Source organism: Sipha flava, unplaced genomic scaffold (genome assembly GCF_003268045.1).
Source record: "Sipha flava isolate LNK unplaced genomic scaffold, YSA_version1 199_pilon_pilon, whole genome shotgun sequence".
Classification (NCBI taxonomy): Eukaryota; Metazoa; Arthropoda; class Insecta; order Hemiptera; family Aphididae; genus Sipha; species Sipha flava.
The window spans coordinates 41,048-63,497 of NW_020272782.1; the positions used below are offsets into that span (position 1 = coordinate 41,048).

At 39.2% G+C, this 22,450-nt stretch overlaps 1 protein-coding gene across 7 annotated transcripts in view; it reads right to left on the minus strand.

Annotated features, from left to right (window-relative positions):
- Positions 1-2,383: 2,383 nt before the first annotated feature.
- The window catches only part of LOC112681915 (prestin-like), a 92,483-nt gene continuing 72,416 nt past the window's right edge, over positions 2,384-22,450 (minus strand). For 6 of the 7 annotated variants that reach the window (XM_025552276.1, XM_025552282.1, XM_025552275.1 and 3 more), the window contains 2 exons: positions 3,681-4,570; positions 2,384-3,573 (listed from right to left, as the gene is read on the minus strand). In XM_025552276.1, coding sequence (XP_025408061.1) covers positions 2,476-3,573; positions 3,681-4,570 — 1,988 coding nt within the window. In that variant the 3' untranslated portion in view covers positions 2,384-2,475. Of the gene's footprint in view, positions 3,574-3,680; positions 4,571-5,993; positions 6,142-22,450 lie in introns of those variants that run through there. The other variant, XM_025552277.1, reaches the window with a different exon arrangement.

Consider the following 22,450-nt stretch of genomic DNA (forward strand, 5'->3'; position numbering starts at 1 on the left):
TGATTATAATTAATTGTGATCGGTATTGGGTGATTTATCGCGTGGTCGACGAGATTTATCAACGTTAAGAATATACATAATCTATCTGTGGATGTGGGTGACATGAAAGACAGTTACGCACTAGATAGCCAATACCACACATGATTGCCTGTTTGAGAGCCCTTGCACTGGGCAGCCAATGATACCAGGTTGTGGCAACTATTTGAACGTGAACGATTTCGCGGCAGTAAACTGCGCACAGCCAGAGGCAGACAACGAGAATGTATGTGACTGCTATAAGTCTCTGTGCACTAGTTGAAGTAACCAGACGTATTTTACGTTTTTCATGTCTCTCCCCTTACGGCCACCGCGTTATTTCTCAAAGAATGGTTTCACGGATATTCTTGTATAATTTAAAAAACGTTCCGGAGATTTTTGAAGATCCTTAAAATAATTTTGAAACAAGCCTTTTGAGTAACATTCCGAAAGTAGGGCATGAATTCAATATTTTTTTTGTTTGTTCTGCGTGGCTTCTGAGACAAAAAGTAAACAGAGACAACCTATTCCGCGTCCATTTCAATCGATTGTACGTGTCGAATGGATCGTTACGATGGACGACTGATGACTCGATGACCGTCGCACGTCGACTGACTGCTTATGAAATCTGGTTACTCAATATTTCGACTAGCACAGCCGCCTACATGTGCGTTACTGCCTGATGATTTAATTTTCCGATTCAATTATTTCTATTATCGCATGTACAGTGGCGTAGCCAAGGGGGGGGATAAGGTGGCTATAGCCTCCCCCATGGGCCGTGTTTATATGTATAATGTATCTTGACTATTTAATAGAATCAATGCTCGTTTTAATCAAAGGCTTATTGATGTTATGCCATTTGAAGGACTTATTCCGGCCAATTTAAATATGTATGACGATAAAAATATTATAAAAGCTGCTAAAATATATGTCCAAGATCTCCATGATGATACCTCATCTACAATCAGAGCTGACCTGTTCATATGGAGGCAACAATGGAGTCAAAATACTATTCCAAAACAAAATTCTGCTCTTGATTCACTCTCTCATCGCACCAATCTTCGACCTAACATTAAAATACTTTTACAATTATTCGCCACGTTACCAGTTACCTCTTTCACTCCGGAAAGAACGTTTTCAGCACTTAATCGCTTAAAAATTTTTTTAAAAAGCACCATGTCGGAAAACAGACTGAATGGGTTAGCTATGGCTAATATAAATAAAAAAGAGCTATTTGATGAAAGTGAAATAATAAATGAATTTGCCAGAAATTCGCCTAAGAGAATGCAGCTGTCAGATTGGAACAAGTGACTGAACACTGAAACCAAAATTATTATTATTATTATAAATTATATATTAATAAATATTTTTAAAACTATGCTAAAATGCTTGAATTACGTTTAGAAACTTGGTGGTAGATGGTGGGGGGTTAAGGGTGAATTCTCATATCCTCTCTTACCTTACTTATCCAAAAAAAGTGGTTAGTCCCCCTCCCCATTTAAAAATCCTGGCTACGCCACTGCGCATGTACATATTTGTGTTGTATATTGTTATTTATTTCGATAGTTATTTTTTTTTTTTTTTTGGATAAATATTTATTGATGCCGCTTTGGCATATTATGTGTTTATATTTATATTGATGTTCGAATATTGAGATGTTGAATTTCCTGTGATTTGATTTCGACAAGTTTTGGATTGTGAATTTGAGTTAAGTTTGAGGTTTGGTTGGATTGTTGTTGGCATCATGGAGTTAGTTTTTGTATTGCTAAGTTTAGGGTTAGAGTTTGGGTTATTTGGTGTTTTATTGGTAAAAAAGTTGTTCTGGCCCAAGGGTGACTAGGCATTCATGCTCGTTTTAGAGGTAATTTTATGATACTTACAATGTATTAGAAAATTCGTTAGCCTTTGATTTATCTTTAACCGACCAATTCGTTGTCGTCGTTGAGGTGGACTTTAAGCTGTCTCGATTGACATGTGAACGCGGATCGAGACTGATGTTAAACAATGATAATAATAACATGATGTATAAAAGTGTACATTTAATATATATATATATATATAATAAATATAATTACAAAAATAATAGTCGCGCGTAGAAAAACAACCAACGGCAATTATTTGTCCAAAAGCGTTACAAATTCATTATTATTACATGGTCGTTTTCGAACAATTTGTACATTGTTTCCGTTTAGGGGTCGTGAATAATAATAATAATAATAGTAAAAATAATGATATAGTTAATTGTGTAGGAAAAATAAGCGTTTCGGTTGCACACGCGTATGACAATATGGTAAGTGTAAAACTAACGCGATCCGGGCGGCACGCGTTTCCCGCGAGACGAAACTCGGAGATCGTCCAAGCGGCGACGACCGGTAGATGAGGGGTAGGTAAGGTGGGTCGGACGGATGCGTGACGACCGGGTGCCAATCAGATACCGTACGGGGCGGGCGGGGCGCGCGGTCAGAAGCGCTTTTGCTCGCCGTTCGCGGACTTGACGACGACGGCGTCGAGGAGCCGGGACTGCCGCCGGTGCTGGTGGAACACGACCGCGTCGTGCACGGTCGGGAAGAACCGCGCGGACAGCAGCCCGTTGGCGCGCATGTAGCCGATCGACGCGTCGGGCACGGCGGCCAGCGACACGTCGTAGCCGTCGGCCACCAGAGATTCGAACAGTTCGCACAGCAGCTTGGTGCCGGCCGCGTCCGAGTACTGGAGCCCGGCCATGTCCAGCACGACGGTGCGCGACCCGGGCTCCGGCGGCGCGGCCGACAGCACGGCTACCGACGGCACGGCGCTGGCCACCAGCGCGTCCGCGGCGTACTCGGAGCGCAGCGCCTCGACGATCTTCCGCTTGAACGCGAACCGGTTGATGACGTTCACGCTGCCCGCGAACCGCAGCGCCTTGACGCCCGGCACCTCGGCCGCGTCGCCGTGCGTGTCCAGCCGCATGTACAGGTCGGTGCCGGGCAACCGGCCGAGCGCGTGCACGTCGATCAGCACGCCTTTGACGAACACGCACAGCACGGACACCAGCACGCCGATCAGCAGGCCCACGTCGATGTCCAGCACGATCGTCGCGGCGTACGTGATCAGCCACACCAGGCCGTCCGTGCGCGAGTTCCTCCAGATCCTGGGCAGCTCCAACGTCTGCAGCACGATGTCCTTGAGCGCGACCACGATGATGCTGGACAACACGCACCGCGGCAACGGCTCGAACACCACGCCCACCCACAGCAGCACCACCACGATGATGCCGGCCGACACGATGCTGGCCATCTGCGTCTTGCCGCCCACCGTCTGCTGCGACGCGCTGCGCGACGGCGACGCGCCGCACGGCAGGCACGACAGCAGCGACCCGATCACGTTGCCCATGCCCTGCGCCAGCAGCTCTTGATTTGTGTCGATCGGGTACTTGAGCTTCTCCGACACCAGCAGCGCCAGCGACATGGATATCGAGTACGCGACCACCGCTATGATGCACGCGTCCAGGAACACGGACGGGAACAGCTTCAGCGGCGGCACCTGTATGCCCGGCAGCCCGGATTTGATCTCGCCCATCTGCAACGGAGCGCACAACCCGTTAGCAACATCGCACGTCGTTTCGACCGTCGTCGTCTCCGAAGCGATACGATATAATGATAAATCGTTAAACTCGGTCCCCTTACCTGGATCATGTTGTAATCCTCGGCAATGTTGGTGATCTGAAACAGCGTCGTGCCCACGACCGTGATCAACAGTTCTATCGGCAACGGCATGCACAGCTTCTTGTTGATCTTGTCCTTCAGGAACGCGTTGTACACCAGCAGAATGGTGATGGTGACCGCGGAGACCAGCGCCGTCATCCAGTTGATCGTGTGGAAGTTGACCGCGAAATCGTAGTACGTGTACACCACTTGCAACGGCCCGTTCCGCCGGACCGTGACCACGCCCAGCAACTCTTTCAGCTGCGACGTGATCACGATGACGGCCACGGAGCCGGTGAAGCCGCTGACCAACGTCTCGGACAGTATGGTGCTCAGCATGCCCAGCCGAAACACGTACATGAGCAGCTGCACTAAACCGGCCACCATGGTGACGGCCGTGGCCACTTCCATGTTGGTATATCCTTCCGGATCCGCTATCGTGTCCGAGGCGTACGTGGACACCACTTTGCCCGTCATCAGGCATATGACGGACAGTACGCCCAAGGAGATATGTCGCGACGTGCCCAGGATGCTGTACACGAGCACCGGGAACACGGCCATATACAGTCCAACGGTGGGCTCGACGTTGCCCAAGATCGAGTAGGCCATGCCCTGTGGTATGTTCAATACGGCCACCGTGATGCCAGCCATGATGTCTTCGAGTAAGTCCTCCGACCAGTTGTAGTTCAGCAGCAACCAGTCGATTGCGGGTATCGTGGTCTTCACGTAATCCATACATTTCCGTTTTTTCTTATACTTCACGACTGGCCGATTTAGTTCCCCTGGATTCTTGTTGGCCAACGCGTCCACTTGGTACACATTTCGCTGTATGTTGATTTCTGGTTGAAAATCCATTGTTTCCGATTGAAAACCTGTGAAAATAAATTATTCAAAAATGTTATCAACGCGATTTGTGATTAGTTTATAAGTTAGATTAAAAACACAGAGATCGTTTAATTTCATTTAGTATTGTTTATACAATTCCTAAACGTATATGTTACATACGATTTCAGAAGTTTCACACCATAGTGTTTTAGATTTAACCTAATAACTGTATAAAGTGTTCTCCGCAATCGTCGATTTTTGTAAAAGCATTTCCCACTGCCAGGCTATATAACTTATGACATACAGATCAAACAATGAAGCAATACCGTAATAAAATATATTTAATAAAAAAGTATCCAAGTATCAGTATGTTAGACACGGCGATCGAGGTTCATAAATTTCTAAATATAATGTTAAGTGTTGTCATTTTGATATATCACACGTGGCACTTTAATATATTCTTATCGAGGTATTGAATTATGTAATAGTTACATTTAAATTACTTGTTTACCTAAACGTAACGCGAGTATAAATTCATATTCAAATACAATATTGTTCAATTTGTTGAAAAACTCTTTGATTTACTAAAAAATATATTATATTTAATATTAAAAAGACGTAGAATTGGGAGCTATTACGAAAAAAGTGTTGGTAAGTAGTTTAGAACTCACCTTACATAAAGACACATCAGTTTATAGTTAAAGCTGAATAATGATAATTCAGAAATTTGACTTAAGTTTATATCTTTATTGTCAAGAAATAAATTGAGAATTGATAAATGCATAAAAATGTTATTAAATAAATCCCTGAACAAATGAAAATAGGATTTCTACAGTTACTATAATGTTACTGTATTGAGTATCATAAAAGACAGAATATGCAATAATAATGAAAAGTCTCGATAAATAAAACAAATCGCTTCTTTGCTGTTCTTTAATAATAAATACAATTCTGTTAATATGAATACTTCAACATCAGATACCATTTTAGATCCCTTATTAACCGTTTTTATAACCGTTCTTATTGTTATATTTTACAAAATGAGTCTAAATTTATTACACTAAAACCTCGATAAAAAGGAACTTCGGTAAAATGGAAACCTCGGTATAACGGAACATTTTTCTGGTCCCGTTTCAAATTACATACAATTAACTAACACCGTTAAGACGGAAACCCCGTTAATACGGAAAAATATCATGGTCCCAAGTGACTTCGTCTTATCGAGGTTTAACTGTATTATATAAAAATTATAGTTACTTTTAATTTTTTTCTTTAACTATCGTGTGCACACAAATAATTATTATTTTGAAAAATTACTGTTCTTAAAAATATTATTTGAAAATAGGTATTATGTTTAATACTATTTAATTTATTTTGTTTGATAATAGTTAAAATTCATTCTAACGTGTGTACAGTGTGAACGATAATAAATATAATGATGATATATATATAAACAACAATAAAACTTACCCATTATTGAACTTCAGCTGACAAAAATTAAATTGTTATTTATAGTGACTTAATGATGTTACGAAAATAATGAATTATTGAAAATTATTAAACATGTACTATCTATTAGCTAAAAAAGTCTACTGAGCTCAATTAGATGATAACTTTACTTCACTAAATATCATATAACAATAGTATGACGTGCATCATAATATGTTATATATGAATTGAGGAGTGACATGTGTTATCTTAAATCGTCCATTGGATTAAATAAGGGGAGTTAGGCACCTATGCGTGATATCAGTATGTTGTTAAATTGTATTATGAAAGTACTTATAGTTGTAATAATTATAGAACTACAATACGCATGAAAAAAAAAAATGAGTGGAGTGGTTTTTCAAGATCAAAACTCAAAGCAACTGAATATTTAATTAATTACCGTTTTTTTTATGATGGTTATTATACAACAAACAATATGTTTGGTCCTGAAATAAAATAGCTTTATCAATTGAATACTGTCAATCAGTAGGGAATCGTTAATTTTGTTTTATTTTTTCACACACAACTGATCTCACAACTACAAATTTCGATATACAATAAGAGTTTTTGAGTTACTCACCACTCAACAATCAATCTCTAGTAGCTTACTATAAATGTTATATTCTGTTCCTTATTGACTAGCAGTCAATAATTTATTTACCTTTGAAAACACAAAAATATTAAACCAAAGACTACAAAAGCTAAGATAAGTAAAAAAAAAAAAAAATGAAAAAATAACATTGTTACATCGTTTATAAGCCGTACAATAAGAAAAATGTACGCTTTGCAAAACATATACTAATAACTGAAGAACAATAATAGACAATAGAACAGCTAAGTTCAATCATTTTTTAAGTGTAGAAATAAACGATTCATATTTTTGATTAATAATATTAATACATTCAACTATAATATATGTTGTAAATCAATCACTAAATAGACTGATATTCATATATTAAAACTAAAATTATTTTACTTATAATAATAGTGTCTAAATATGTTTACTTAATTTTGATACAATAATATAGAATTTAAATTACGCACGTCAGAGTCGTTAAATTCTTTAGTACAATGTGTAGGTTGTGATAGAATATGTCACATGGAATGAAAAACTAAAAATTGTTTTATTCTTATTTATTTTGTTTACTTTTATTTTACATGAATAATAAAAAAAAAAAATGTGGATCCCGAACTTATTACATTAAGACAATTATTCCGTAACCGAAGTCTAGAAAACCATATTTGAATTATTATAAGTAAAATTAATTTGTCTACTTCTGTGTTTGATACAACCCGAGTAATTATTAATTTTTATTTAGGCACAAAAACGAAACGTCGTTAATTGGAAAATTGATACCTAAATTTACCTCCTTTTAACCTTTGGTTTTTACTAACTTAAGGCTTACAGATTATCGGATTGTTGTTGATTACATTTTTATCTACAATCTTTATTTTTTTTTATGTCCATTTTAAATTTGAAAAACTACAAAAATATCCTGATAAAATATCATCTAATCATGGTGCAGTAATTACTAAAAAAAAAAATAATCCTCACATAAAATTTTACTATGTACTGCGTAACGTTCCAGGGCGTATTACGTATATTATAGTAATCAAGCATCCCTGGGTAACCAAGACTTTTTGCACTTAAAAATCATCTAGTTCAATAAAAGTTAGGCTATAGTGTTGCGTTTTCACAAGAATATCCGGTTAGAAGCAGTATTGGTTAATGAGTTAATGTTCTTCGACTAACAATCTCGTTTCGCGATGATTTACTGATGCCACTGAATAACTATAACATTTGCGTGGACTAAACAAGAGGACGAGTTAAGATATAGGTAGGCGCTATGGGGAAGAAAAAGGATTTATTTAGAAGCCGTCGTCTGTGGTCCCAGTACGTTTTGTTGTCGCACATGTAGCAACACGTGTGGATTGTGTCGAGTGTAAAACATGTCATGTTCGTATCGAATGTATTAAGTAATTATCGTTTCGAATGTTTATACCGTTCGTAAATATATTTGTGTACCATTTAGGCGGTCGGTAATACCGATTACCTGCACCGGTCAGTTTGTCTCTGCGCGTTACGCGATTATAACACTGTCGCACGTGGACACGCGTACTACGATTATGATTATTAGTGTTACAATGACTATTTCAGGGCACATCGTCGTGTCCGTTGCCAAGTCGTCATCAGGAGTTATTAATTTCGGTACCCGACGACGTGTCGGCAAAACGAATCGGAAAGAACGACCGTTTCCGATGAAACAGACGACTGCGTAGGATCGTATAATATACTGTTGCAACGTTGCGAGACGTAAGTTGGATACGAGACCCGGCGCGCATCAGCTCGCTACCACCACGCGTTTCAGTGCCCGCGAGAACTCTAAAAATAATGTACGTAATTTAATTAATGCGATGTTTACGCGGCCCGGACTCGTCGAATGATCTATACGGGTTTTAACGTACGGACGTGTATTATGTGTACGGATTTTTTCTATTTTTTTTTTTTCTTCGCTCGTTGGCTCATAATTCATTCGCCTAGTGGCTCGTGTTTTGACTAGGTCGTCATGTCGCCGTCGTCGTCGCATTCTAAGCGCACGTACAATGCAATACGTTATGCGTGCACAAAAAACGCACAACCCGCGCCGCGCTCGTCAACTCCATCCCTCGGGGTCCCACGAGCCCCGTCCGTGTACACGTTTAACCGAAACGTACACACGGATCTCGCAACACCCGGTCTACGGGCGGGACAACTGTTCACCGTGTATATTATAAATATTTACTTCGGCCCGGCCGCCGTTAACGCGCTCCGAGACTTTTACCCGTCGCCCACACACGTAGCCGGTCCCTCGTGTAAACAGTTGGTAACCGATATTGTCGTCGGTGTACGCTCACATAAATAATATAACCGTATAAAAATACACGGTCGCGACACCGGTCCGTTTGTACAGAACTGAAAAGTGCTGACAAACAATGGTAAGAGGCCTCGTTCGGCGCGGAGGACAATCCTGGGTAGGCATTATTATTTGGTCGCCGAAAGGAAGAAAATATACGCAACAGTTCCGGCTGTTTACCTGGTGACGATAAAACGAGACGAAATTCTCGACGAAACTCTGACCGCGTGTATGGACGACCACAAGTACCGTGTATATAATGTAATTCCGTACGAGTCGCGTTCGAAAGGGTCAAGGTATCGGCCTAATGATCTGTTGGGTAATAAACCTCGTACGAGTATTGTTTTCAACGTTGAATAAATATTAGTTCACCAAGAATAATCGATAATCATTTATTTGTCCACAAGTCGTGCCGCGCTTTACCCACATATAGCTTTGTTACGCTGCAGCGTGATCTTTTTACGATCGGAAAATTAGTATTTAATACGCAAATTGGAATATCTAAGAAAGAAAGTTTTGAGGACCAAGCTTGCGTATTGTACTTGATATGCGTGATAAAAGCTAATCGGATGATTTACAAAAAACAACAAAGTTTTTATTATATGCAATTACAATACTATTATCATTTGAAATACCTACCTGAAATACCTGAAAGTTATTGCATGTTATAAAACTGGTAAATGGTATTTTTAACTATCCGCAAGAAAAGTGCAGATATTTGTTTAACTGATTAAACTCAAAATGATCACTTTTTCAATTAATATCCCAAATTAGCAACACCGAGGAAGAATAAATCGAACAAATATATCGTACTTACTATATATCGATGTCTTTCACTAGCCGTTTTAATTAAAAGTTACCTTTGTATGATAATAATTTAATCAAATATCAATAATTTTAATTGTTTAAACTGTGAGCCATAATTTTTTCAATGTATTTTTTAAAATACATTGTAAATATTTTCAAAAATAGCATAAATATACATATAAAAAATAAAATAATAATAGTAATGCGTGTATAAAGACTTATGTCTAATAAATGACGACTAAACATTTTCGCCGAAAAATATGTGTACCACTTAAGGAATTATTGATTATAAAAAAAGCACATAATAATGACGTGGATTAATGAACACGTTAAAGATTTTTGGCGTTTCAAAACTTTCGAGATTCAGATTAAAAATCAGTTTTTTCATCTTTCATTCATTGTTAATATGTTTCCGGAGTACATTCATCAATTCATCATCCTTTTAGTGGTAAACATATTTTATTACGTTAATGAGAAACTTCGATATTTTTAAGTGTTAATAAAAAATAATAAAAAGTGTGATGCCAAAAGTAAAACAATTATATTCTCATTAAAATATGTGGATGAATTAAGTCGACGTTCTTCCAAGGGATTGCTTCTTAATTTTGTTTCTTTGTGTCGATATTAATTTTAAAACGATTAATCTCATTATTATATTAGTATGACGGATTAATTAATTACAATTTAAAATTGTTGTAATTTTCAGATTCTAAAATATTATTACAGTTATGAATATATTAAGTTTTTCTATTTTATAGTATTTTTATAGTAAGTATTAATTATATTATTTAACTTAGATAATATAATATTTAAACAAGAACTGCGAATTACTTGTATATGAATCGTTTTATTGTAAATTAATGCTGAAGTTAAGTTAATAAAATTACACGATGATTGAATAAAACACTTTTGATCGTTAGCTCACTTATGTACAAAGTATGAATGTTGGTTTGGTCCGTAGGCGATAGGAACAGTATATTTAATTAGATACATGTTTATTTATTTAAAACTTATGTGATTCTTATGGTTTTAAAATAGGAAAAAACTTTGTAAATTTTGTGAAATAAAAGATATTTTAATTATGATCGATATGGATATACATCAAAATAATACATAGAACTGAACGGTTATTATTTAAACGAGAATTTATTTAAGTTATAATATGACTGTTAGTTTTTATGGTGATTAATCTTAATATTTTTGAACATAAATGGAATCACTTTATTATTGTTTATTAAAGAGAGTGAAACTAGTTTCATTGTCATCGGATAGTATAATTTTTTCTCACAGATTTAATAAATTACGTCATAAGTCATGACTTTTTGAATTATTATTAATAATAATAATAATAATAATAAAAATATTAATAGCGATGCTCATTAATTATTTCATTCATAAGTTTTCAATAAAACCCAAGATCCCAACTATGCTTATAGTAAAGCACGTTTTTTAAGTAATAATTTAGTATGTTTAATAAGCAAATATTTCCACAAATAAAGTAATAGATATTATACTGTTTTGGTATGAAGTAATTTAAAATGTACCAAATAGGTTATGAATAGTTCTGGAAATCATCTTTGTATATTTATACTAAAAATCAATTCAGTTAACTTATTATTAATTAAATTTATTAAGAAATTTTAATTAATAAAAATGTATTAATGGGTTTGAAGTTGTATTTAAAATAACTAATTAATTTGAAAAGAAAGTATCAAACGTTTTATCAATATTTATTATCTAATATACACACGTAATATGATAAATTATTATCATTGTGTACATCTTGTTTGGCTTTTTAAAGATATATTATATTTTTTAATTATATTTGCTCTCCGATTATATTTTTTCGTCGTACATTTTCATGTATATTGTTTTATCGGTTTTTAATAAACTTGCCAAACTAAACCGTACATGATATGTGTCGATTGATTTGAGTATTACTATTACAACCAAAATAATTAAAACAAATTGTATCTATGGTAAACAAACATACACATAATTAAGTTGAACACGTTGTACATACGTCGTACAATGGAATAATTCTAGGTATGTCTGAGAATTTAAATTCAATTTCAATTATTTGTATTCAGTGAATAACTTTATGAATAATATTATAACCGTGATGGTGACGTAATTCACTTATTTATATATACAGCTACATTCAATAGGTAAATTTTAAAATCTGTTACGGATAGATAATAATAACGCATTTGTATTATTACAGTAATTATAAGAATTTTTCAAATTAACTCGAAAATCGAAATCATAACTAATAAGGATGGATTTTTTTTTTTTTTTATAGAGGTTGCAATGTCGCGATAAAATTAAATAAAAATGAACTTTATACTTTTTGAATATTAACCGAGACTCAACTCTTGGTAATGAAAATAATGATATATTTAAGTATTTTTATCACGTACTTTAAAACAATTTAGCACTGTGCGATTGACATAATATTCAATCAAATGCAATCATTTCACCGGAAGATGATTCATTTTACAAGAACTTATATTGTTAAATTCAATTTTTGTTTTATTATATTACACATGTACTATTGTGAATGATACACTATTATAAACAAACACGCACAAACGTTATCTATATGTCTTTACATGATCGGTATTGTTCGATTATACAACTATTATATCCACACGGTTTCGATAATATTTATGATATTATGTAGTTGTGTTTTGGATTAGCTGACGTACAATTATTCATAAAATTGTAATTATGATATGCCAACGATGACATTGGTTCGTACGTAATCATAGAGCCGGTGCTAAAATTAAAATTCATTAACCGAACACAAAATCCGTTGCACGTTTTCAAGGTGCATTAATTTTTCACTTTTCGTCACTTACATCTGGTAATTGAGATTAAACTTGAAGCTTGGAATATTTTTGTAATTATATCAACAGGACAGTATAAATGGCTGCCTGGAAGACATGTGCAACAGATACGGGGAATAATTAATAGATATTATCGCACAACGTCTCGTGACAGCATTCGGTCCAAGTTAATGTAATGTACACATTGCCCATGACCTATTCATCATCAACACCCTCCAGGCCAACACACGTGTTCATTTTCGGATGGTGAACATCGCGCGTGCGTGAACGCGTATGACGGGTTCTAAACTTAGACGAAGGTCGTTGTAATAGATTTATCGTGTGATCGAAAGCTCGACGAGTGTACTGCTGGAAAACGATTATAAATTCTGGAAACGGAAACTACATCGTTGAATCATATATTCATGAACCGAATTCGTTCGCAACGACGAAGGAAAATGATTATCAGAAATGTAATGTAAATGAATTCTATTAGTGGTCGTATCCATCGCGTTTATTGGATTTAAGTATTGTCTACAAGGACGAGACCTGCTGTTGTGATGTGCATCAACAATATAATGATAATAATATGGGTGGCAGTCGAATTTTGATCAAAAAATATAATAATACTTACTAGTTGTACGGTATAAACGAATAAATAAGACACACACACACACACATATATATATATATATTGTTGCGTGTACGTTTTGATTTGATAAAGAGTCGTGAATCTAATAGAATGGCGTGAAACGAATAGACGAGCTCTCGTCATCGAAACCGTGGGAGCAATAAAACCACCCTGTCCGATAACGACGTCTACACTTCGGGTGACATACAAACACATACTCGGGAGTAGTTACGTTTGTGTGCATGCGGGCGAGTGAACGTTAAGGGAAGACTAGAGGGAATAGGGTTGGCGACGGGGAAGCTTTCAACGAAATGAAACCATCAACAGAGAGACACGCAGTGGACGAGTAAGAGGAGAGACAGTGGAGGGAAAACGCGAAATAGGCCAACAGCAACAGACCTCATCGAGGAGGAATAACGAATTTTTGCTGCAGTCTCGCGGAAAGAAAGTAATCACACCGCCATCGCCGCGTAAGAAAACGTCTCGATGGGGTGCGGAAAACGCGATGGGTCGAGGGGTTGATTTATGTATGAATCGTATATGCGGACTGCGAAGAACTCGACGATAATATAAGGGCGTCTTGTCGAATATTCTATTTTGAATTTTATAACGACTCCGGGGGTGTCTTTGCGCATGTCGTGATTTCAGTGTTTTATTATTATTATTTCGATTCAGATGCATACCTGCCGTACTTGTCTCCTAACATTCCAATTCCTATCGATTTTCGTTGTTTTCATAATGCCGGTCGACGGTTGGTAAGCTACTCAATTTTTCTGTAATTTACGCAACGCGATTACGTTATAATACACGTCGTTTGAACATTATAATGTTCCATTATATTTTTTGCGGAATGATTGACGATATGTTAACAATAATCCCACGGGTTAATCGGAGCTGCAGTTAGCAGGAGATGGATGAATGGCCAAAGACGGATTTAAAGCACTGCGATTTATGTGGCTGCATAGGGCGGTAAATTTTGGATACGCAGAAAAATTGTATTTAATATTTATTTTGTTCTTCTATGGAAAATACTTTATTTTTGTTTTATCATTAATAATTTAACAATTTCAAAACTATAAAAGGTGTATTTGGATTTTGTTTTTGTTTATTTGTTCCTATATAATTAAGTAACATTAATTTTTTCCTGGAAATCAGATGATGGTTTATTTTAGCTTATCTCATTGTCTATAGAAACGAGCTTACCGCATATTTATGTCTCCGAAATATAAAAAATGAAATACTCATTAACAGGACAATAAATGGTTAATTTTGATATTATTATTACATAGATTATAATATCCTGACAACATTATCTGTTTTAAAAAATGTAATTAGGCAATAGTTGTCACTTGCCCGTTCGCTATTGTTTCCTACTATGTACTTATAATCTAAATAATATTTAAATAATATAACTATTAGAGTGTTTGCAGATTTTTGCATGTCAGTTTTAGTGAGAATATGATATTTTTTTTATTTAATATTATTTTATTATACATTTAATGTGAACTAGAAAAATTTTAGCGGTTCTCAGAAAAGAAAAAAATTAAACGGAGAAGCCATAAAGTTAAATAATAATCTTAATCAGACCTAGAAATTAGATTAAATTTACTAAATCAAAAAAAAGTTAACTATTACAAAATGACATTTTTAACTATGAATGATTAACATTAAAATTACTTTTATGATTAATTTTTAATATATTTTTTTTTTGTAATAGTGTTGTACAGGCCGTTGAGACCTTTTGCCCGCTTCAACCATGTCTATTTATGCATTCCGATCCGATGATTAATTAAAAATTAATAATATTATATTTTTCTTGAGTTTTTAGTTTAATTTTAGTTTATAAAAATAAAAATAAAATATTACCTTTGAATAAAAACGTTTTTATAAAACTTTACCTAAATTAATAAATGTAAAGTATTGAGAAAATATTAAACGTATGGAAATTTTTGTTTGGAATAGGGACGGTGAGTTGAAAAATCCGACCCTTTCTACGGCACATTAGTGCAGTAATTACTGCACTAAAGTAATTAACTGTCTAGACAAGTGTTTGTATGCAACACGAAACCGAAATTTGCGTATTGATATTTTTCGTTACACAGGAAACATAAAAAGATGTCCATTATTGTTGGGAATAATTTAGAACTCCGTGCAGTGATGTTTTCGCAGTATTCGCGCTCGACAATGGAAACAAAAACGTGACGCTTTCCGCGCGTAAGATATATTTTCTAGGGACCCGCCACCGAGTCATTATCTGTAATATTTACGCGCACCTGTATATGCATATACTTGTAGCTGGTTTCTTTTTCGCCCCATGCGAACATTCCGCATACATTTTTGACGATACACTCATTTTGCCGAACGTGTTTTATGGAAATTTATCGGTGCACAGGCATAGTGCACACGGGGCATATGTTTACACGATCTGGTTTAATATTATTTTTAATCCGGGACAATCTTTTACGACTATAATTTCAGCACGGCCGGCGTTAATGAAAATAACGATTGCCGTATTATGGAACGAGTCGTTGCGGTAAAAGTTTAGACGCATTATCTTAATTGAATAAATATATTTATAGTACACGTGGGCAGAGGGCAGTTACGATTTTAATAGACGACGATAAAATCCCTTCGGAAGAATCACTATCGTGTATAAAGAATTAACATTCCACGCGTGAATGCCTTTACGTCGACGAGCAAATTAAATTTGGAAATCAATACATTAATATACACATTGTATTGTGATATTGTGCGATCGGGCTGCACAAGAAGCCGGAAAACGAGTTGACGCGTATGTGTGTGTGTGCGCACGGATGGCGGACCTACACGTAAACCCGTCGGGTGCGATTATTTCACCGTTACAGCAAAATATGCTTCGATGACCCTGTAAGGAGGTAGAGAGTGGACTGTATATAATTTTAGGGGCGGTTCACATCTGACTAAATTAAGTAATTAAAATTGATGAGAATTAAGTGACCAATAACAAACACAATATTTTATATATGATAAAGCGCAGAACAATTTATTGGCTTGTTTCTGCAATAAAATACCTTACGTACTAGGGTTAGTATATGGGGCGCACAATCACAAGTCGATCGGCGGAAACGATTAAACAAATAAATATATATGGGCGCAGAATAATACAAAGGTACGTCGAATTCGTGACGAATAAAATAATAATAATAATAATAATAATAATAAACAAATGATATCGTGTGCACGACCTGATAACCTGGCTGGCTCGATGATAACACGATGTTGGTGCTGTGATTGGTCTGGAACGACGACGAAACGACAGGCGTTGATTGCGACACTCGCACTATCGTCGAATATGACGAAAAATGTCGACGATACCACGTGCGTACGTGCGGTGGTACGGAAGTAATCCGACTTAGGCGATGCGGTCGTTGATCGAGAGGATCGGGCGTGATACTTACAGATGCAAGATTTATGCACTGCAAAACACGGCACGCGTGGACTGTCCGTTGTCGCGGCGTAGAACGCGGCTCAAACGACAAACATAACAGACGTGACGGTTCGCACTGCGTATAACGGGCGAGCGGAACACGTGGGTGCGCGTCGAAGCGAGCGGGGCTCAATCGCACGGCAAAGATCGGCCGAGCGATTCAAAATATAACAAAATCAGTAATGACGCATCAGACACCAGACGGTCGTACTAAAACACGTGGACGGCGTAAATGACCACGGGTCGCGGGGATCGCACAGCGAAAATCGGACGGGCGACGAAAAAACACGAAAATACAGCTCGTGGTTTGGCACGGGCGGCCGTGACTCGAATCGCACGAAACGAGCACGTGCGCGATGAGTCGGTGAGCACAGGGGCTCGGGTGAGTAGCCAAGACGGCTAGTTACCGACGAACAAAAAAAAAAAAACACTACGCCGGGTGGCTAACGAGCCCAAAACAAAAACGTTCGCAGACGCGGCACGGCGATTAGTTCGGATGAACAAAAACAAAGGCCAAACGTAGAAAAAAATGGCGGACTGACGGCGACCGGACGCCGGATCGCGAACCTGTTCCGTAGACGGTGGAAGAACGACGAAAAACACGCCGGCGGCGGGGTACCGGCGACGGGCAACTTGGCCGCGGCGATAGCGGAGGTCCAGGTTGGACGCTCCGGCGCGACAACGTTGCGGCATATTATTAATTGCGACATGACCGCGCGCAATTTGAATTGGAACTTGTATCCAACATTTCCTCCCCACGTTGAAACACCCAGTCGTCTTTCAAGAAACCATCAGATAATATGCAGATTGAAGTTGAAAGGTCAGATCGTACACATTACAAGTTGCGACACAATAAATACATAAATAGTATACAACATAGAGTAGAAATAAATAATAATATTATAATACAAAAGGGTGCACCTAACACTCATCACCTGATAAACAATAAACAAAAAAAATTAAGTGATTACATGTGATTACGGGGTAGGTTTAGGATTCGACCGGTAAACGCACAAGTTCCACGACTGGGCGCTTGTAGACACCGTCTTGAGTGCGCACGGACACGACACGAACAACATTGTCGGAACCGGGATGGACCTCTATAATGCGGCCGAGACACCACTCGGTTGGTGGTCGGGATGGAGCTTCAACGATGACCGTGTCACCGATCGTTAGGTTTGGTAACGACTTGAACCACTTCTGTCGACCTTGCAATGTGGACAAGTATTCGCGTGACCACCGTTTCCAATATGATTGATGGCACTGTCGGATGAGCTGCCAACGGTTCAAACGGCTGATTGGGACGTCAGTGGTGTCTGGTTCGGGCATGGCGTGAATCGGCTGTCCATTCAGAAAATGTCCCGGCGTTAATGCGTTTAAGTCGTGTGGATTGGAAGAGATCGGTGTGATCGGACGTGAGTTTAAAATGCCTTCAATGCCTGTGGTCAATGTATAGAACTCTTCGTATGCTAGCACCTGTTGACCGATGACATGCTTGACGTGGAACTTGACACTTTTGATGCCGGCACCCCAAATTCCGCCGAAGTGTGGCGCGGCAGGCGGATTGAAATGCCATGTGCAGGCTAGATGCGACGACAGGCGGTCTTGGGCCTTGGCATCACGTAACAACGTTTTTAGCTGGCGCGCGGCACCAACGAAATTGGTGCCGCAGTCCGAGTACATGTTGGACGGAATCCCTCGTCGGGCGACGAAACGATCGAGTGCTGCGAGGAAAGCATCGGTGTTGAGATCGGTGACAATTTCGAGGTGTACGGCCTTAACGGACATACAAATAAATAGTGCGAGATAAATCTTGACCGATTGCGAATTGCGACGGCGGTGCTCCTTTGCGAGGAACGGCCCTCCGTAATCCATACCGACGTGTGAAAACGGTCGATGAGGCTGGACCCGGTAGGACGGTAAATCGGCCATAATCGGCTGCGGGCGGACGGCTTTGTGACGTGTGCACGGTACGCATGAAAAAATGACACGTCGAACCGCAGCGCGACCCGACAAAATCCAAAATTTTCGGCTTAACATCGACATTACTAATTTTGGCCCGCCGTGTAAAAATGACAAATGATAATGACGGATAATTAACTCGGTGAGGTGCGAAGACCGCGGCAACAATATCGGATGCTTCGCGTCATGACTAATATCGGAAAAGCGCAGGCGGCCTCCGACCCGTATGATATAGTTGTCGTCGATGTATGGTGCTAATTGTGCCAAAGACGGTTGTGTTATCATAGATTTATTGTTCAATGCTTTAATCAGATCCGAAAAATAGTATTGTTGTGTACTTTGTACGACGATCAACAAAGAGCGTTCTCGCTCGGCAAACGTGATAGGACCGACGCGGAGCGGTTGTCGTCGTAGACGATGAGACAGATAACGGGAGACGTAAGACAATACTTGTAACATTTTTTCGAATGACGAAGACAGCATTGATTTCGGCAAAAGACCACGGGAGGCTGGATCTGCGGGATTGTCGTTCGTGGGTACGTAGTTCCACACATAACCAGGTAGTAACTGACATATTTTGGCAACCCGATTGGTCACAAAAATTTTAAAATGTTTTGGGTCTGATGTTAACCACGACAAAACAACTGACGAGTCCGACCACGCACGCAGACGAGATATAGACATTTCGGTGGACAGCACAGATTGAACGTGATGAAGTGTCTGGGCCAACAGCAGGGCCCCGCATAGTTCCAAGCGAGGTATGGAAAGCGACTCGTCGGTGGTGGCACTCTTTAGAGGGGCGACCTTAGTTTTGCAGGTGATTAACTGGACGGAAAGGTCACCGGCGGCGTTGACGAAACGGAGATACACGACCGCCGCGTATCCCTTTATCGATGCGTCCGCAAAGCCCAATAATTGAACGTCCTGATGACGAATGACGTCGATGTGACGCGGAAGACTTAAATCGAAAACGAGCGGTACCTCAATACAGAATTGTTGTCACATGGACTGCAGCTCGGGGGACATCGGATCGTCCTACCCGAGTTTATTGCACCATAATAACTGCATGAAATATTTTGCCCGCAACAACATAGGGCCAAAAGCGCCAATAGGGTCGAACAAACGCGCAATAACGGACAACACCTGACGTTTCATCGAAGTAATTTTATCAAGACTGGTATGATACGATAACTTGTCGGTATTTGTGTCCCAATGTAAACCGAGAACCTTTACGGCGTGTTCTTCGCGCGGATCGAACGATAAGGACAGTACGCGGTCATCGGGGGAAACGGACTTGAGGACGATAGCACTAATACTAGTCCACTTGCTCAACATACAGGCACCACTGCGTAGTAAACCGACAATATCTTCCTTCCGACGTAGTAAAAGCTCTTCGGTGTCAGCCCCGATAACGATGTCGTCGACGTAGGCGGCACGAGTAAGGACGTCTTTTGCAAGTGGAAAACGATGACCATCTTGCCGGTCGAGTTCGTGAAGACAACGTATGGCGAGATACGGCGCGCAATTAAGACCGTATGTTACAGTACACAATTGAAATTCGACGAGGTCGTCGGTAGGCGAATCGCGCCAAAATATATGTTGAAATGCCCGGTCTTCTGGACGAATTAAAATTCTTCGATACATTTTGACGATGTTGGCGGACAAAATGTACCTATGCAAACGACAACGAAGTAGAATGTCGCGTAAATCGACTTGAAATTTTGGTCCAGTGCACAATACATCGTTCAGTGAGCGACCGGAAGACGCGTACGAAACGTCGAACATGATGCGAATTTTGGACACGTCACCGTCGGCCTTAAGCACGGCGTGGTACGGAATAAAATATTTACCGGGTTCCGGGGCCGGTACCATGTGTCCTAGCGCTTGATATGTAGACATAAACTTACGGTAAGCAGCATACAACTCGGCGTCCTTAGTCAATCGTTTTTCTAAATTGTAAAAACGTTTCAACGCGATAAGGCGCGAATCACCGAGACCGTGACGCGGGGTGTCTTGCTGTTTAGCTGCACTCGCGAACAAATGACGAAATGGTAACGCCACGCAGAATCGGCCGGTACAATCGCGCGAAGTAGATTTAGAAAAATAGTCGTCGCACCACTGATCTTCCGTCGTTGGCGACGAAGGGGTGGCAGGTTCTTCGACCGACCAAAATTTTTGTAACAAATCCCCAATGGCAGGTGGAGCGACGGCGGTGGTCAGCGTGACTGGAGGTGACTTGCTCGGAGTGGAAAATGAACCGAAAATATTCCAGCCGAGCTGCGTGTCGAGGGCCGACGGTAAACCTGAACGATGCTCCACACCCGCGTGTGGGCGAATAAGATTAGGTAGTATATCTGCGCCGAATAGAGCGTCGATGCGCGACGGAGTGTCGAAGTTCTCGTCCGCGAAACGGAGGTGTCGATATTGTTGACGCACGTTTATCGGCAGCCGTGTGGACGGCATGGCACCGGTAATTTGTTTTAGAATAACTAATTCAACAGACGGGAATAAAAAATCTGGTTCAAAACGGGACGAAAATTGACAACTGGTTACACCTTGAACGCGGGACACGGGATTTTGCGCGAAACCAACGATGTCAGACTGGTAGCGACGTTTCGAAAGTCCAACTGCGCACTCACTAGTCACGACCGAGATCTGTGAGCCACTATCGAGTGATACGCGTACGCTGTGTACTCGTTCCCAAGCGTATTTAATGTACACAATCGCTGTACCTAGTACGACGGTAGAATTGGTGCACGCGGCACCGACAAACGAAGTAGAACCGCCACTAGACGTGGTTGGTTGAGATATCGGGTTGGTGTTCGGAGTCGTATTATTTACAATTGACGTTCGATTTCGTTCACGATGTAGAAAGGTGTGATGACGTTTACTACTGCATGAACGGCACCCTCCTTTTGACGAACAGGTGTCGAGCATGTGCGACGGACACAATTTGTGCGACAATACAACATTTCGGCGTTTTTCGACGGACATTCGTTGAACTTCGGACATTGATAGATATTGTGGTCAGTCTTATCACATGACAGGCAACCTCTCGATTTCGACTTCGTCGATGTTGACGTAGTAGCGGCAAAAACGGACCTTTTGGGCATAAACGTTTTGTGAGACTGCGCCTTAGACTTGACATGCGGTTTAAAAGTAATATCTGGTTTAGTAGAATTTTTTATATTCTCTAATATTCTGCACCGTTGCTGTACGAAATGAGTCACTCGTCGAATGTCGGAATAGAAGAATTCGACGCATTGGACTCGAATAATTGAATCGTGGTCGGCTCGAGAACTCAAGAACTCATGTGGTATAATAAGAAACTTGAAAGGTCGTTGACACCGAGCGCTTTGATTATGGCTACATTTTCTTTGAACGTGTTGATAAAAGATGTCAAAGCCGGTAGCGATTGATGTATTAATTATTAAATTAACAGATATTATTATACAATTTTCATCGATATACCTACATAATATTACATTATTGTCTGCTACTGGGTAAGATCGTCTTCGAAATATTACGTTATACTACGTACTATACTATATACTATACTACGTGCGTTTTACTCACTCGTTGAATGGGCTATACATGTTTAATGTTTCATAACTCACGACATTTTATTTTATTTCTATTTAACAATTCATTAAACTAATTGATGGAATTGTTTCGATTGTGAACCTTAGTAATTTATTGGTTGGGTTTTGTCCTAAGGGGTGGGGGATAAACGCCCAGTTATTCTTAAGTCCACCGGGTGATTTATATCCAACGAGAAACCGAAGAAATAATGTTTATTAAAACATTTAATAACGTTGCGAGTACAACTCGACCTCTTTCGATTGTATTCA